This window comes from Ursus arctos, unplaced genomic scaffold (genome assembly GCF_023065955.2).
Source record: "Ursus arctos isolate Adak ecotype North America unplaced genomic scaffold, UrsArc2.0 scaffold_28, whole genome shotgun sequence".
Taxonomy (NCBI): Eukaryota; Metazoa; Chordata; class Mammalia; order Carnivora; family Ursidae; genus Ursus; species Ursus arctos.
In genome coordinates, this window is record NW_026622963.1 from 2,931,095 (window position 1) to 2,948,313 (window position 17,219).

A 17,219-nucleotide genomic window follows, 5' to 3' on the forward strand; every position below is an offset into this window, starting at 1 on the left:
GATGGCTACATTCTTGTCACTTGCTGGGGCAGGCGTCTTCATCTGCCCGGTGTGCCCTTCTCCCACTTCTTCACTGGGTGAAATATTTATGTATTTTGCTGCTCAGTTTCCCGATTTTTGTTTCTGGGATACTGGGGTATTGGGATTTATAATTAGAAACATATTTGGTCTTTGTCTGCTGTTCCTGGCACAGAGTTCCTAAAACCCTTAGAATTTCCTCAGTGAGGAGAAAGAGAAAGGTGTCTTCTGTTATGTTAGTGAGGTGGCTTTTGGGGCGCCTGGGTGGCTCAGTCAGTTGAGTGGCTGGCTCTTATTTTTGGTTCAGGTCATGGTCTCAGGGTCCTGGGATCCAGCCCTGCGTCAGGCTCTGTGCTCAGCGGGGCCTCTTCTTGAGGATTCTTTCTCTGTCTCCCTCTCCCTTTGCCCCTCCCCCTGCTCACATGCTTTCTGTCTCTCTCTCTTAAATAAATAAATCTTTAAAAAAAAAAATAAGGTGGCTTTTGGAAAGCCCCTAGGTAATGCGGGGCTTGGGGGGGTGGTTGGTAGGGTACTAACCCTGTGATTAGAGGGTTAGAACACTCAGCCCTACCCCTCCCTCCAGGGAGGGGAGAAGGGCTAGAGATTGAGTTCAGTCCCCAATGGCCAGTGATTAATCATTTCATGCCTATGTGACTAAGGGTTCATAGAAACCCAAAAGGAGAGTGTTTGGAGAGCCTCTGGGTTGGTGAACAGGTGGCGTTTTGGGGAGAGTGGCTCACTAAGAGAGGGCATGGGCGCTCCGCGCCCTTTCCCCATACCTTGCTCTGTGCATCTCTTCATCTGGTTGTTCCTGAGTTACGTCCCTTTTATAATAAACCAGTGATCTAGTAAGTAAAGTGTTTTTCTGAGTTCTGAGTTGCTCTAGCAAATTAATCTACCCAAGGAGGAGGTTGTTGGAACCTCTGATCTCTAGCTGGTCAGTCAGAAGCACAGGTGGCAACCTGGACTTGCACTTGGCATCTAAAGGTGGGTGGCAGGGGTGGGGGCAGGCTTGTAGGACTGAGCCCTTAACCTGTGGCATCTGATGCTGTCTCTGGGTGGCTAGTGTCGGAATTGAGTTGAATTGTAGGACACCCAGCTGGTGTCAGAAAATCACTTGGTACGAGGAAAATCCCCACACATTAGAGTTGGGTGCAGAATGTTAGTTGGTGACCAGAAGTAGGAGCAGTGTCAGAATCGTAGATACCCTTCATGATATCTTTGGAAAAGAAAACTTGATTGATGGACAGTTCCTACTTCACAATTTATTCTTCTTACTCTTGTTTTCAAGGCAGTTAATCGGACTTTACACCATGGCTCACAATCCTAATATGACCCACTTGAAGATTAATCATCCAGTCGTTGCCCTTCCTCCCCTGTGGGTAAGGTGTGACAGTTCAGATCCTGAAGGGACCTGTTGGCTGGGAGCTGAGCTCGTCACCACAAATAACAGCATTACAGGAATTGTCTTATATACAGTCAGTTGTAAAGGTGAGAGCTCATTCATCTTAACTTTTATGGGGCGGGGTGTATTTATTTATTGGTGTTGTTACTGTGTTGTGGTTTTCACTGAAAACTATTGTGAAGAGGGAAGTGCGCACAGTGGAACGTGTTAGCCACCAGGAACGTGTACGCTACCTTGCAGCGTACAGGAGGTATTCCAGAAACAGATCTCCAAAAGTCTGAACAGGAGTTTATGCCTTTGTTAGTTTTATTTGGGTTTCATTTGGTTTATATGTGCGTGTTTTTGGAAATTTTCATTGGAGGATAAAAAAGTAGAATATAATTACAATGTAATTCCAATCTCATAGTAGATGCTTAATTATATTTTTGTTAGTAGCGTTCTTATTAAATCCCAAAATCAGATTTGTGTCCAATGTGCAGGAAACCGAATCTCTGGGTCACTGGGTTTGAAGCAGAGAAAGTTGTATTATCAGAAATGCAGCGCATTGAGAGGGCAGGGAAGTATCCCCAAATCCGTCTTCCCGACTGAGGTTAGAGCAAGTTTTTTATGATCAGAGGGGTTGAGATTGCATACATATTGATGAAAAGGGCGGGGGAAGCTTGCGACTGTGCTTTAGGAAAGATGGAGCATGCGCACTGAGCAAACATAGGTAACACCTATCCCGTGTTCACTCTGGGCTGGAGATTAACACCAGAACAAGGCATGATTCAGTCCCTGACACCATTTTAGGACAAGGAGAAGGAGCTATGGGCGTGCCCCACGAGCGTGTAGAAACTGGTTGACAGGGGTCTTGGGCTCATTCTCTCGGGTAAGGGATGCAGAGCCTTGCTTGTTCGTAGGCTGGAGCCGTATCAGTTGACCTCGAGTCCAGGCTTCTGCAGAGACAGCTAGTGGATTTGTTGTGGTGCCCTCAGAATTTGAGGGGTTGTCATCTTCCAACTCTAACGGTGTAATTTTGAATTGTACCTTTAAAATTATTTTTTCTTTTATGTCTTATAGCTGATAAAAATTACTCTGTAAATCTTGAAGACCTGAAAAGTTCACATAAGAAAAGACACCACTTATCTACTGTAGGTATTTCTCTCTTCTGCTCACATTAGTTTCTTCAGACTGTTATGGACCTACCTCCCTAGTTTAGTGGTTTTTTTCACTACTAATGTGACTAGATGGGTTTTTTTGGTAGTATCAAAATCTTTGTGTTTATTTTCATTTCAGCTAATGACTAAAAATAGATGCTGCCTTGCCTTTTAGCCAGTCTTTGTGATGAGAAAATTATCTTATTTTTCCATTCGGGATAAAAGTGTGGCGCTTTTTCTTCTGCTGGGAAAAGAACCAAGGTAGCTTTGGTAATGGGCCTCTGGCTGTGTGCAGTGCAGCTAATGGTGGCCGGATGGGCTCTTTTCAGGTAACAGCCAGGGGCTTTGCCCAGTATGAGCTCTTTAAGTCCGCAGCCTTGGATGACACACTTCCTACATCACAAACTACAATCACTTTGGATATTTCCTGGAGTCCTGTGGATGAGATTCTTCAAACCCCTCCACTTTCTTCAACTGCAGCTCTGGTAAGAGTGAACCCTATTTTGTGTTGAGTTTATTCAATGCGGATTTACTTTTAACTTGCTTGTTGCTGGTGCTTCATGCTTCCAGCCCCAGGCCCAGCCCTGCTGGACAGTTCTGAGAGGCCCAGCTTACCCCTGACATCTCACTGGGACAGCCAGTGGAGGTTTGGCCGGGTGACCTCATCTGTCAGTTGCCCACAGTGGCAATTATGTAACTTAAGAATTTTCTAGCACTTAATAAATTCTCTTGAGTTGGAACCCAAGTGAAATCAAAGACTTATCTCTGCTATTCTTAAAAGATTGCAGATATTGGCAACACATGAAGAGCCATTACACTATTAAGGCTTTTCACCTTATATTTACATTTCTAGGACTCTGTCTTAAGTTAATCAGAATTGGTAGCAAAAATATCTGTGCAAAGATATTCCACACAGTGATAATAACTGTGTTTCCAAAATATTAAAAACAAACCTGAATGTTCAATAGGGAAGTGCTTAACATAGATTTTCCTATGAAATGCTATACATTCTTTAAATATCATGCTTTAAAGTGTCTTTAATGGTAAGAAATGCTTATTGTTAAGCAAATGAAAGGAAAATATACGAAATTGTTTATACAGTAGGATCTCAACTATGTTTTTGAAAATTGTGTACACAGAGACCTGGATGGTGTTAATAGTGGTTCCCTCAGGGTGCTGGGATTATGGATAATTACATTCTTAATGCTTTTCTTTTCCTGCAATAGGAATTTACATACAATGGCACTTACTTTTTTTTCCTTTTACCCCCCCCCCACCCTTTTTTTTAAGGTTTTAGAAAATTCCTGAAACTTTGACCTCTGGCTAGGACAGCACATTGTTGGTTTAGCTAGGAGTCTACTGAGCATATTTATTAGGGGGTGGTTATTTTTGGTATGTGGTAATGCTGAGTTTGTCATTGGGCCTTAAGATGTATTTATTTACATTTCTCCCACTTTCTTTTGGAAATTCAGTAGGAAAGGGCAGGAGAGGGTATGGGAAGAGCAGTTGTTCCACATAGGCACACTCCGGTATAGAGAGAGGGGCTGGTGGCATGAGTTTAGGTTACTGTACTGGGAGGGACAGGATCTGTGGCGTCTCTGGGGGTGATGTTCTAAGTGCAGTATTACCCTACTTATTCAGTTCATTAGTGCCTTATGAAATACGTTTTTTAATGTGTGGGGAGTTTGAAATGCAAGTAACCGTGATCATTATGCAGAGAAGATGGGATTTCCAGTGAAAACTGACTTTGGGAACTTTTTAGAATATTAAAGTGGAATCGGGAGAGCCCAGAGGTCCTTTGAATCATCTTCAGAGAGAACTGAAATTTCTCCTTGTGAGTACCCTTCTGGAATTTGTGACTTGCATTAAATTTTATGTTTTCATAAAAATGTTTGCTAATATTGTTACTTGGTTTTGTGTTCAAAATTTGTTCCAATTGTTATGTATTCAGTAGATACTCTCGGCAATTTGGGCAATATGAGTTTACTGCATGGTAGTATAATCTTATATCTTATAAGTTTATAAGATAAGTATGTAAGTATGTAAGATTATAAGTATGTATAATATATACTTATACTAAGATTGTAAGTATATAAGTTATAATCCCAGGGAGCATTAGTTAATTAAGAGCTACACTTCCACCTTTTTACTGAAATATTTGGTTTTTATTCATACAATGGATTCCCCTCTTTTTAGGTGGGTCAGCTGCCAATTTATTCCAAATGCATGTATAATCTGCTTATTAATAACTGGGATTTTGATTCATGCTTAAGATTAGTGAACACGTGTTTCAAGAATTTTATGTCTCAGTGAGTTTTACTCTGTTCTATAAATTGAATCCCGAGGGGGTGCCTCATTTTAATGCAGTAGAAATTTGCAGTGTCTTAGCCTGGTGTCGAGAGCCATTTACGTCCAGTCACTGCCCCGGATTGTTTGTTTTTAACAGCTTTATTGAGATATAAATTACATCCCATAAAATTCACCTGTTTCAAGTGCACAATTCAGTGGTTTCTCATATACCCACAGAGTTGTACACCCGTGACCGTATATGATTTTAGAGCATCTCCATCAGAAGAAACCCCGTACCCATTAGCAGTCATCTCCCGCCCCACCAGTCCCGCAGCCACTACCCTACTTTTTATAGTCCTTTTACCACATTCGTTCATCCACTCATCAGCTGATGGACGTTTCTGTTGTTTCTACTTTTTGACTCTCATGAATAATGCTGCTGTGAGCAGTCTTGTGCGAGTTTTGTGGGACATACGTCTTCACATCTTTTGGATGGAGTTGCTGGGTCAGTGTGATAACTCTGCCTTTAAGCTTTTGAGGAGCTGCCAACCTGTAACTGTTTTCCAAAGCGGCTGTACGATTTTACATTCCTACAGCAGTGTGTTTCAGTTTCTCCATATCCTCGCCAACACTTGCTATTGTCTTTTTATTATGATTATTATTAATTATTTTCTCCATCCTAGTGGGGATGAAGTGGTATCTCATGGTTTTGATTTGCATTTCCCTGATGGCTTACTGACTTTGAACACCTTTTATTAGCTCCTGCTTATTTCTTTAACTCCATCTCACACCCTACTTCTGTTCCCACCGAACCCCTAACCCCGGCCTGCTTATCGTACCTCTGTCCTGTCACGCTGTCACTTTGTGGTGCGTGCATCTTGGGCTGCCTCGTGTGCCCTTCTCCCCCTACCCCATGCTGGATGAGCTCTGTGACATCCTCACCTGGGATGACAGCACTGATCCCCCAGAATGGCTTCTGCTGCCTGTGCTCTGTGTGGTCGAACACAGTGATCGGTTTGCTTCTCTGTCTCCCCTCCTGGACTTGAGTGCCAGGTACTCTGTGTGCCCGCAGCCTCTAGACAGTACCAAGCGTTTCTAATACCTTCACCTCCGATTATTATTTCCCTGTTTGTATGAAACTTGTTTTCTTTTTTCTCTCTTTTCTTTCTGGAAAGCTCCTCTTTTAGGACCCTTCCTGTGGGCTTCCATCACACTTCTGTCCTCATGTCTCTGCCCTTCTCTCTCCACACCCTGGCAGAGAGAGCTTGTCGTTCAGTGATTTGTTTTTCTGAGGGAACTCCAGACTCTCTTCTTCAAGCTGATTCCATTTCCCTTCCTTCCTACTTCCACCAAATTATCTCCCGGTTGAGTAGAGGGCTGTTGCTTCAAACAGTATTTCCAAAATGAAACTTGAGATCTTCTCCAGACTAGATTCCTTACAAATTCATGAAATCTTAGATGTGCACATGGCTATAGTCTCTCCCAAGTTCAGTCCCCGGTATTTCTGTAAATAGCTACGATTTATTTTATTTTTTCCCTATCTCCCTTCCTCTCTCCTCTCTTTCTCTAATACACTCTTCTTTTTTTCCTTTAAGCTTTTTCTCACTGCCCATCTTGGTTAAAGCCCTTATCACCTGCCTCCTAGACCACTCTACTGGTCATTATTGCTTTTCAACAGGGACACTATGGGCATTTTAGGCAGAACCATTCTTTGTGCTTTGGGACCATTGTACACATTGCACAATACTTAGCATCCTTGGCCCCTACCAAACTAAATGCTCAAAGTGCCCTTGTACCCCAGTCATTGTGACACCAATAGCTATCTGCACATTTTTCCAAAGACCCCCCGGGGGTGAAATTGATATTACCTCTATTGAGAAACATTGTACTTTCTCTTTTCCTTAGAATCCATCCTAGTTATTTCTGACATGAATTCTTAACTACTTGATCATGTCCTTTTCCTGCCAAAAAATCGACACTGGCTGTTGTCTTTCATATGAAAAAAAATTTTTTTTCGGGTTTTAAATCTGTTTTTCTTTCTAGCCCCTGTTCCTTCTAATCTCATTTCCCACTGTTCCGTGGGTGATTTCTCCACCACGGCTGGACCTCGCCCAGCCCTCTTCATCTTACTCCCTGCTCCTTCCCTGCCCTGCAGCCCCTGGTTCCCACATTCGAGTGCAGCTGATGTTCCACATTGTTCCCCTGGCCATTCCAGTCTCCCTTTCCTTTGGTGTAGATGTTATATGTACAGGCATATGCATTTATATTATGTTTATATAAACTTCCACTCAGTTTCACGTTTTTTTGTTCCCTGATTATTGCACCTGGATTATCGGTCCCCTTTAACCAAAATTACAAGCATTTGCAGGGCAGGCTCGTTGGCCTGGAATCCTTGGTAGCACTGACGCACATGGTGTCACCTTAGAACACCGTCTTTGGTACCAGACTGCTGGTGTGTGTCTTGGCACTATCAGTAGTGTGTGACCTTGAGCAAGTTACTTCACCTCTCTTGGCCTCAGTGAAATGGGGATGATGGTAATCTCTGCCTGATGGGGTTTTTGTGAGGATTAAATACCATACCACATATAAAACACTTAGAACTGCGCCTGGCATGTGGTTAAACGTTCAAGAAATGTTATAATGACTAATATTATTATTAAATATATTCCTACTGATTAAGCTATGTTTTTTTTTGCTAAAAAAATTTCGGATTTCTTTCTTTTTAATCTCTCTTAGGTTTTGGTTAATGGTTTGCGGACTGGTGTAACCGAGTGGCCCGAGCCTCTGGAAATAAAATCTGCTGTTGAACTTGTGCAGGAATTTCTGAATGGTCCTTGTTTTCCTAACTCACTCTCTGTATATTGTTGATTTTTCTTAGTTGACAGTTTATACTTTTTTTTTTTTTTTAAAGATTTTATTTATTTATTTGACAGAGACAGAGACAGCCAGCGAGAGAGGGAACACAAGCAGGGGGAGTGGGAGAGGAAGAAGCAGGCTCATAGAGGAGGAGCCTGATGTGGGGCTCGATCCCAGAACGCCGGGATCACGCCCTGAGCCGAAGGCAGGCGCTTAACCGCTGTGCCACCCAGGCGCCCCAACAGTTTATACTTTCTAAACCTAAAAATAAGTTGTCTTTTTAGGCTTGGTATTCTTTTTGGCTGGGAAATTTATAAAGCTGTGAGATCTGTCATAGTCGGAGGGACAGATGAATTACTAACAGTAGAGGTCTAAGTAATTTTAATAATTAATACTGAATTTAGATTTTATATACCACAGCTGTCTATGAGATTGTAGGAAAAGAGGGATGGAACAGAAAGCTTTGAGCACCTACCATGTGCCCAACGTTGTGTGTCAGGGGCTTTCAGTGTATCTCAGTTCATCCCCAACCCCTACCTACCTGCCGGGTGTGCATCATACCCTCAGTAGAGAGTCAAGTAATTTGCTAAAATCCCTGGTGATACTTATGTCCTCATTTACCATTCAAAAGTAGGATTAGGATGGAAATAATTTAGAGAGCAGAAAAATAAAATCTAGAGTTAAGAAGCTTTTCCTCCTCTCTAGACTTAAATAAGCTGGATGGACTTGGTGATTCTACAAAAAAAGACACAGAGGTAAGCGATTCTTACCAGTTAGATATATGCACTGAAATAGCTTTTAAAATTTGGTTGTGCTGCTCTCTTTCACGACATACCATTCCAAGTGGATCTGGTGTAGCCAAGGCAGCGTTTTGAGGGTAGTTTTTTGTTGGTCTTTAATGTCAGCACTGGTGATTGTTTTTCTTAAGAACTAATATGTACGTATCACTAATTAATCAACTGCGGGGAAGCAGAAATGACTCTGTCAATATGCTATAAGATGGTATTATTATACTAACATACTATGAGATGGTATGTTAATGTGCCTTTCCTGGTATCATTAAGCTAAATAGGTTGTCATTTGATGAAATAGGAGAATGAAGACAAATGTCATTTAATTATTTTTGCATCGAAGGAAAGTTGAATGCTTGCTTTTAGGCATTATACTTTTACAATAATTTTAGGGGTCCCATTTTTCACTGTCACTTGATTTATATCTCCTCATGAATGAATGAAGGTGTAGAAAATTCATTCCCATCTGTGGATCCCCATTTTCTCAGAGCAGCATTTGAAAGCTCACTGGCCTTAAACTATTCCTTTTCTTTTGTAATAAACTGAGTATTCTCTGATGCTGCTTTTTCAGACAGTGAAGCATGACAGTGCTGCGGTTGACCGCTCCATCGAGTGTCTCTTCACAGTACGGGGGGATCTGGATTTTGCTGAGCAGCTGTGGTTCAAAATGAGTGGTAGTAGGTGTCTGTCATGATTATGAAATAAAATGTTTTCTGTCATTTGTTAGGTTTACTTTTAAGTCTTTGAAAATAATACAGGACTAGCGTACTACTAGTCTTGTGTGGAAGGCTGGTTCCTGTTTTTCTCAAATTCTTTTTTTTTTTTAAGATTTATTTATTTTTTTGTCAGAGAGAGAGCGAGAGTGAGAGTGCAGCAGGCAGAGGGAGAAGCAGGCTCCCCTCTGAGCAAGGAGCCCAATGGCAGGACTCGATCCCAGACTCCTGGGATCATGACCTGAGCCGAAGGCAGACCCTTAACCGACTGAGCCATCTAGGCGTCCCTTCTCAAATTTCCTTTTTTTTTTTTTTTTAAATATTATTTATATATTTGACAGAGATAGAGACAGCCAGCGAGAGAGGGAACACAAGCAGGGGGAGTGGGAGAGGAAGAAGCAGGCTCCCAGCGGAGGAGCCTGATGTGGGGCTCGATCCCATAACGCCGGGATCACGCCCTGAGCCGAAGGCAGACGCCCAACCGCTGTGCCACCCAGGCGCCCCCCTTCTCAAATTTCTAATAATGTATTGACACATACTACTCAAGAATTGTACTAAGATAAGGCAATTCATAGAGTCTGTTCTTTTCTCCTGCCTTGAGTATAAGATGTAGGTGGCTTTTATGTTACATTTATATGAATCAAAACTTCCACCTTAGTGGAATTATAATTATTAGAAAAAGGAAAAGATATTCCTTAATATTGCACTGTGTTATTTTGTGACAGTGAGTTTGCTCTCTTACTTTAGAAATGTGTTAAATCTTTCTTTTTGCCTTTAATTTCTTGCCCTTCCCCCACCCATAAAGTATAGATACTTCTATTTATTTGTGTATCTTTAAGATTGATGATGTATTTGATCTGCAGAAATACCATGAAAGTAATGTTGGACTGACTTGTTTTCCAAGGTGTGATTTCATATCAAGACTTGGTGAAGTGTTTCACGCTGATCATCCAAAGTCTACAACGTGGTGATATACAGCCATGGGTAGGTTTAGTGGTGTGTGTTAGAACACTTTTTCAGCTGCATAGCATGAAGGTTAAGGCATAAGCCTGGAGCAGACTGCCTGAGTTTGAGTCCAGCCCTCCGTCTTTCTTAGCTGTGTAAACTTGGGCAGGTTTCTTTACGTCTCTGTGCTCCAGCTTTCTCATCCGCACAGTAGGGGTAGGAAAAGTACCTATGTCACAGTGTTGTTTTAGGGTTAAATATGTTAGTTCATGTAATGCACCTAGCCCCCAGCTCATAATTAAGTGTTCAGTATGTGTAAGATACTAGTACTGTCGTTCTCATATACTACTGATGAGAGCACAAATTGGGATATTCTCTATAAAGCAATTTTGGATAATGCATTGAGATCCTCAGAATGTATCATACATGCCCCTTGAATCATTAGTTTTTTTCTTAGGATCCACCCTAAGCTCATACATAGGAGAACATGTATCAAGATTTTATGTATTAGAAGAGTCACCACAGTGTCATTTATAGTAGCAAAAAGTTATGAATGATGTAAATTTCCCGTTAATGGACTACGTAAATAATAATGGAGCCACATAATGGCATATGTGATCATTGCTGAAATGATGCTGACCGATGATGTGGAGGAATGCTTACCGCCTGCTGTAGAACGAAAGGACTATACGCTATTGCATAAAGAAAGTAACTTTTGGAGTGAAAAACCCGGAAATAAGTATACCAGAACGTTGTGGCAGTTGCCCCTGGCGCTGCGGTTACAAATGAGTTTTTCCAACTGCATTCTACATTTCTACACTTTATGGATTTTCCACCGTGAACTTGTGCTTTTACAATAAAAAAAAAAAAAGCTAAGTAAAAAAAAACTAGAAACCAAAAGATTCCTCATTTCATAGGAATTCTTTGAAATAGGGTAGCTGCCAATTCATAACTCCAGAACTTGGAAACTTTCCTGGGTGTGCACCGAGCTCCATTGCAAAGCGAAGGCATGTGAGCGCTGCCCCTGACTGGGCCGTGGCGACTGGAGGCATTTTAACCTCTGCTGCTGAGGTTTTCTCACGTGACTTTCTGTGTTTGTGAGACGTTTGCGAGTATATCCCTGCCGTGTGCAATGAGTGCAAACAACACGGAAATCATTCTTACTAAAGCAAGGAAAACGCCGAAGGTTATGCTGGAGATGAGAGGTAACAGACATTAGTGAGAAAATGTCCAGTATTTCAGGTATCTTTAAAATGAAGTGTTTAACATTGGTACACGTGTTCGATCTGTAAGTTCACAGCTCTTCTTGATTTGCAGATGAGCTAGCTAGTACGTTAGATATTGTAGCCAAGGAGCTCCTTCTGACACACCCAGAACAGCGAGGGTGGGAGTTGTCCCGAAGTAGCAGGCGTTCTGTGCAGAGGAAGATGTTCAGTGTTGGGAAAGATGCCCAGTAGCACTTACTCAGCTGGGAGAAAAGAAGTCCTAGTTCCACAGCTTCAGTGGACCAACTGTGTCTTCTCTGTGGTGGAATTGTGTCTGGGGGGGTAAGTTGAACCTCTTCATAGTTGCTTGGGAGTAAAGCAAACCATATAGGAATGACACTTCAGGAATGGACGTGTTTGTAACTTAGGGCTTTTTATTCAAACAGTTGATGGTATCAGGAGACTAAAAATGCATGCTTATCATTTTTAGCTTGTAGTTAATACAGTTTGCTTCTCTTTTGTTTATTGGATTTGATTATGTTTTGATTTATGGCTTTATAATTTTTTTTTTTTAATTTCTAGCTCCATAGTGGGAGTAACAGTTTACTAAGTAAGCTTATTCATCAGTCTTATCATGGAACCATGGACACAGTCGCTCTCAGTGGGACTGTTCCAGTTAAGATGCTTTTGGAAATTGGTCTGGACAAACTAAAGAAAGACTATATCAGTTTTTTCATAGGTGAGTCCCTTTCCCAGCTCAAAAAATTAAAATGCACTTCACAGTCATCAGTCATAGGTATTCTCAGATGTTCTCTTTCTACTTGGCCCTAGTCATTTACAGCCCTGGCTTTGCCCCTGGTTCCCTGTGAGATCAGCACTTCTGTTCTCTGGCTCTTAGTTTCCTTCTTGATAATGATATTTGATTAAATAGAACTCTAGTTTTTGTTTGCTTGTGGTTTGAGTTCAAACATTTTGAGATCCTCCAAGGTTGGTGTAGTAAATAAAAAAACCTTTTTGTGGGGTGCTGTCTTAATACGCAGCACTTGGTTGTTTTTATTAGAGACAAGCTGTGATCGTTACAGAATAGTATTAATACATATTTATGGTGGAACGTGCCAGAAAATTGGGCCATTTCCGAGGAGCTCTTTAGCTTGACCATCCCTGTTATATGTGAGCTCTGAAAAATTTTACTTAGGTTCCTTAACAAGTAACGGACAATACCCAAAGCTTATTTGCATTTATGTATTTTTTCTTGTAGGTCAGGAACTTGCATCTTTGAATCATTTGGTGAGTTTGGTTTTTTTTTTTTTTTTTTTTTGGTTTTTCTTTTATTCATTCTGCCGGCAGATACTGAGTACCTCTTCTGTGCTAGCTAGCCTCTGTCCTAGGACCTAGGAAACATAGATAAGTAGACAAATAAGTAAATAACAGATAAAGTATTCTTTATTTTCATGAATCCCCCCTAGTCATTTCATTTGCCTCTTTTTATTTTAATATGGTTTGACTCCAAACTTTTTTTTTTTTTTAAGATTTTATTTATTTATTCGACAGAGATAGAGACAGCCAGCGAGAGAGGGAACACAAGCAGGGGGAGTGGGAGAGGAAGAAGCAGACTCATAGCAGAGGAGCCTGACGTGGGGCTCGATCCCGTAACGCCGGGATCACGCCCTGAGCCGAAGGCAGACGCTTAACCGCTGTGCCACCCAGGCGCCCCTGACTCCAAACTTTTGACACAATAGTCCTTAAACTTGGAGAAACTCCTTGAAGTCTTATTGAATTGCTAATTCCTGGGCCCCAGTGACTCCATAGGCGTGGGGCTCGAGAATATGTCTTTTAAAACAAGTCCTCTCCTATTTCAAATGATTCTGATGCTTTCCCCTTATTGTATTCATTCCCTGTTACTGCATGACAAATTACAGTAGTCCCCATCTATCCATGGGGGATTTCCACGGGCAGGACTGAATCCTGTGTATACTGTGTCTTTTCCTATACACGCTTACCTATCCTAAAGTGTAGGCACAATCGGAAATTCACAGCAATAACTAAAAATAGAACAATTATAATATACTGTAATAAAAGTTATGTGGTGTGGTCTCTGTCTTTCTCAAAATATCTTACTGTACTCACGGGTCTTGTGATGCGAGATGATAAAATGCCGATGAGCTCGAGTGAGGTGAATGATGTAGGCACTGTGACCTAGCATTAAACCACTATTGACCTTTCAGGGGGACCGAAACTGTGGAAAGTGAAACCTTAGATAAAGGGGGACTCCTGGAATACAAACGTAGAAGCATAAATGAACACAGATGTATTACATCACAGTTTCCTGGGGTTGGGTATTGGGCACATTTTAGCTGGGTCCTCTGCTTAGGGTCTCACAAGGCTGAAATCAAGGTGTCAGCCATCTGCTTGACTAGGGAAAGATCTACTTCTGAGTTCCCTCATTTGTTGTTGGCCGAATTCATTTCCTTGTGGCCCGATGACCAAGATTCCCATTTCTTGGTCCAGAGCCAGTCTCAGGTCTCAGGGGTTGCTTGTGGGTCCTTGCCATGTGGCCTTCTCCACAACATGGTGGACAGTTTGTCTTCAGAGCCAACAGGAGAGCATCTCTAATGCTTCACCTTCTCTTAAAAGGCTCACCTGATTAGGTAGGTCATAATGATGACCAGGTGATAATCTCCCTTTTGATTAACTCAAAGTCACTCGTTTAGTAACCTTATCATGGCAGTAACATCCCGTCATATTCACAAGTTCTAGCCTCACTGAAGGGGAAGGGATTATACAAGATGTGTACTTTAGGCAGTGGGAATCTTGGGGGCCATCGTAGAATTCCACCTGCCATATTTACCATGCAGTATTTCCTTAGGATCTGTTCTCAGAAGTAGGATGGGGTCTGAGCATTTTATGAAGCTTGACATACATTGCCAAGTTTCTCTTTTTAAACGGTTGTACCAATTTAGCAATAATAGATGTGAGTGGAAGCTTATCAATACACTGGATTAACTTCTTGGTACTTGTTACCTATTTTTAGGGGTGGACACTTCCATCAGCCCGGCAAGGGTATTGAAGTTAAGAATTAGCTTGTGGGTTTGCCTGTCATGCCATCTGGAGAGCTTGGTGGGTGGTATTAGTTACCCACTCAGGCCTCCTTGGTAAGGCAGTTCTCGGATTTGTTTTGACCAGAGAATGTAACGGTTCGCTGAGAACATTCTCAGTAACGACTTCACATATAGTTTAGTCTAAAGAATAATAATATTGAAAGGTGGTAAATTCTCTCTGGCTGCCTCCAGTTTTTTTCCCTGTTAATCAAGCATAGTTGAGGTTTAGCAAGCCTAGCACGCTTTGTAAGGATCGTTCTTGTTCTGTAACTCCTATTTTGCTTGCACTGTTTTTCATTCCAGGAGTACTTCATTACTCCATCGGTAGACGAACAAGAGCAGGTGTATCGTGTTCAAAAACTCCACCATATTCTAGAAATCTTAGTCAGTTGCATGCTTTTCATTAAGCCCCAACACGAGCTCCTCTTTGCTTTGACACAGTGAGTATTGCTGGCTTGTTCCCGTCACATAAACATGTATTCTCTTGTGAAATAGCTGGAGCCCCAGGGTGTGCGGTTTTTCTTATCAGTTAGGCTGGACTCTGTACAGCCTGTCTTCACGGTAGCAGAATGGTTTTCAGTCCCTGTCAGAGGAAGGGAAAGCCTTTGGATTCAGGGCTCAGGTTCGACACTTGGCTCTAGCACTTTCTGACTTCCTGAGGGGGGAAGTGTGTTTGCTGCCTTGTGTGTTTGTTGTTGGGGTTCAATGATGGCATGTGTATAAAGTACCCAACACCTAGTAGGTGCTTCATGACTATTTTCTTCTCTTTTCTTTCTGTCCTTCTACGTTGGGGCCAAACGAATCATTGCTAGATCGTCATATGGTAATTGAATGGAAGCAACTGTTATTACCAGACCTCTGTCAACAGCACTGCTGTAATTTTAGAGGTTCTGCTGATCAGTTTGACTAGAAACAGTTTGGCACGATCCTCTTACGTGGGTTGCTGGTGTCTTAGGTGTATTTGAAGCTTCAAATTGGAAATGAGTGACCCATCCGATGGATGGGCTGGGTTTCTCCCCGTGGAAGGAAATGTACCACAGCCTTTCCCGAAATCAGAATTTGTCTCAGTCGTATGCGGAAGAGTTTGAAATTGTTGTTTACAGAATCTAAGATTTATTTTCATTAAAGATGAATAGATAAATGAGTTAACTCTTTAATTCCCCAGAGTCTGAAAACCATGGAGGCTATATCGTCTCTCTCTTGCTTCTGTTTTGATTTTCTTTTTCTGATACCTCTTTCTCTCCACTCATGCCTTTACTTTGGCTCAACTTAAATTATTTTATGTTTGTGAGAAATATGTCTTGTATTGATGTTCAAAAATTGGGAAAAAAATTGAATGAGATTTCCTCTCAGAGTCAAAAACGACGGAACTTTTTTGTCAGGGGGAGGGTGCGTTATTTTGTTTACTTTTGTGGCCCTGAAATTATTCTTTTGTTGTTGTTTTGGTTAGTGGTACTGAATGGAGAGTTCCCCTTATGAGCTTTAGATTACCAGAAAGCCTTTATCTCCAAGGGACATTTTTTTCCAAAAGAGGTTATCGTTGTTGGTGTTTGTTTGTTTGTTTTAGATCCTGCATAAAATATTACAAACAAAATCCTCTTGATGAGCAACATGTTTTTCAGCTGCCCGTCAGACCAACTGCTGTAAAAAGCTTATATCAAAGGTCAGTAATTTAATAATTAAATTATACTTTAAGGAGGGGGTGCCTGGGTGGCCGTCTGCCTTTAGCTCAGGTCATGTAAAAAGCTTATATCAAAGGTCAGCAATTTAATAATTAAATTATACTTTAAGGAGGGGGTGCCTGGGTGGCCGTCTGCCTTTAGCTCGGGTCATGTTCTGAGGGTTCTGAGATCGAGCCCCATGTCTGGTTCCCTGTTCAGTGGGGAGTCTGCTTCTCCCTCTCCCTCTTCTTCTGCCCCTCCCCCTACTTATGCACATGCACTCTTTCTCTCTGTCTCTCAAATAAATAAGTAAAATCTTTAAAAAAAAATTGTACTTTAAGCCTGGCTGTCTTTCCTGGGCAGTTTCTGTGTCCTTTCACTGGGGATCTCATGACCAAGAGCTGCTCCACCTCTGAAACCTTAATCATCTCTGTCCGGCTCTTTGACTGTCATCTGATAGAAGTTGCCCCCTCTCCCAGACCTTTCTTTCGTCTTTTCTCTTTCTACCCGTAGGCCTCTAGTCTTTCATTTTTCTCTCAGTCTGTAATTCCTCCACAGTATAGGGCAGAAAATATACCAGAAGGGAAATGACAGATTGGGAAGGAAGTGATCAGGGTAATGAGGACAAAGTCAAGGGTATGGCTGTGGAAGTGAGAGGGTTTAGGACTGAGGAAGTGTGGGAACTGTGAGGCTAAGGTGATGGATTGGCCATCCACATGGACTCTGACGTTGCCTCAAATGATGGTCTCCCTGGCTCTTCCGTCTGCATGCAATGTACTTGAAATTTCTCTTCTACTGAAGCCCCTCTGTTTATACCCTCCCTCAGTTTGGTTCCTTCTCAGCCAAACCCTGTCATTCCTTGAAACTGCTCTGGCAGAGGTCTCCAGTGACCTCCTAATTGCCAAGTCCAGTGGACAACTTTCTAGTAAAAGAGTGTATTTTAGTCCTTTGTGTCATTAGCTGGCCCACCAATTCTTTCTCCTTATAAGTCAGCACTCACAAGGCTGTTTGGCATTTAACACTATTCCTTTCTTGGACCTGTCCCCTTGCTTCATTTCTGTGACATAGCTTCTGTCTTAATTTTAATTTTTTCTTTCTGGCC

General features: G+C 41.8%; 1 protein-coding gene across 3 annotated transcripts in view; it reads left to right on the forward strand.

Moving 5' to 3' along the window:
• Positions 1–17,219, forward strand: part of ZWILCH (zwilch kinetochore protein) — a 36,608-nt gene that overhangs the window by 11,053 nt on the left and 8,336 nt on the right. For all 3 annotated transcript variants that reach the window (XM_048222679.2, XM_048222677.2, XM_048222680.2), the window contains 12 exons: positions 1,310–1,509; positions 2,483–2,553; positions 2,889–3,044; positions 4,322–4,393; positions 7,585–7,678; positions 8,410–8,459; positions 9,067–9,172; positions 10,113–10,192; positions 11,941–12,097; positions 12,617–12,645; positions 14,760–14,896; positions 16,024–16,119. In XM_048222679.2, the coding sequence (XP_048078636.1) occupies positions 1,310–1,509; positions 2,483–2,553; positions 2,889–3,044; positions 4,322–4,393; positions 7,585–7,678; positions 8,410–8,459; positions 9,067–9,172; positions 10,113–10,192; positions 11,941–12,097; positions 12,617–12,645; positions 14,760–14,896; positions 16,024–16,119 (1,248 nt within the window). The remainder of the gene's footprint in view (positions 1–1,309; positions 1,510–2,482; positions 2,554–2,888; positions 3,045–4,321; positions 4,394–7,584; positions 7,679–8,409; positions 8,460–9,066; positions 9,173–10,112; positions 10,193–11,940; positions 12,098–12,616; positions 12,646–14,759; positions 14,897–16,023; positions 16,120–17,219) is intronic.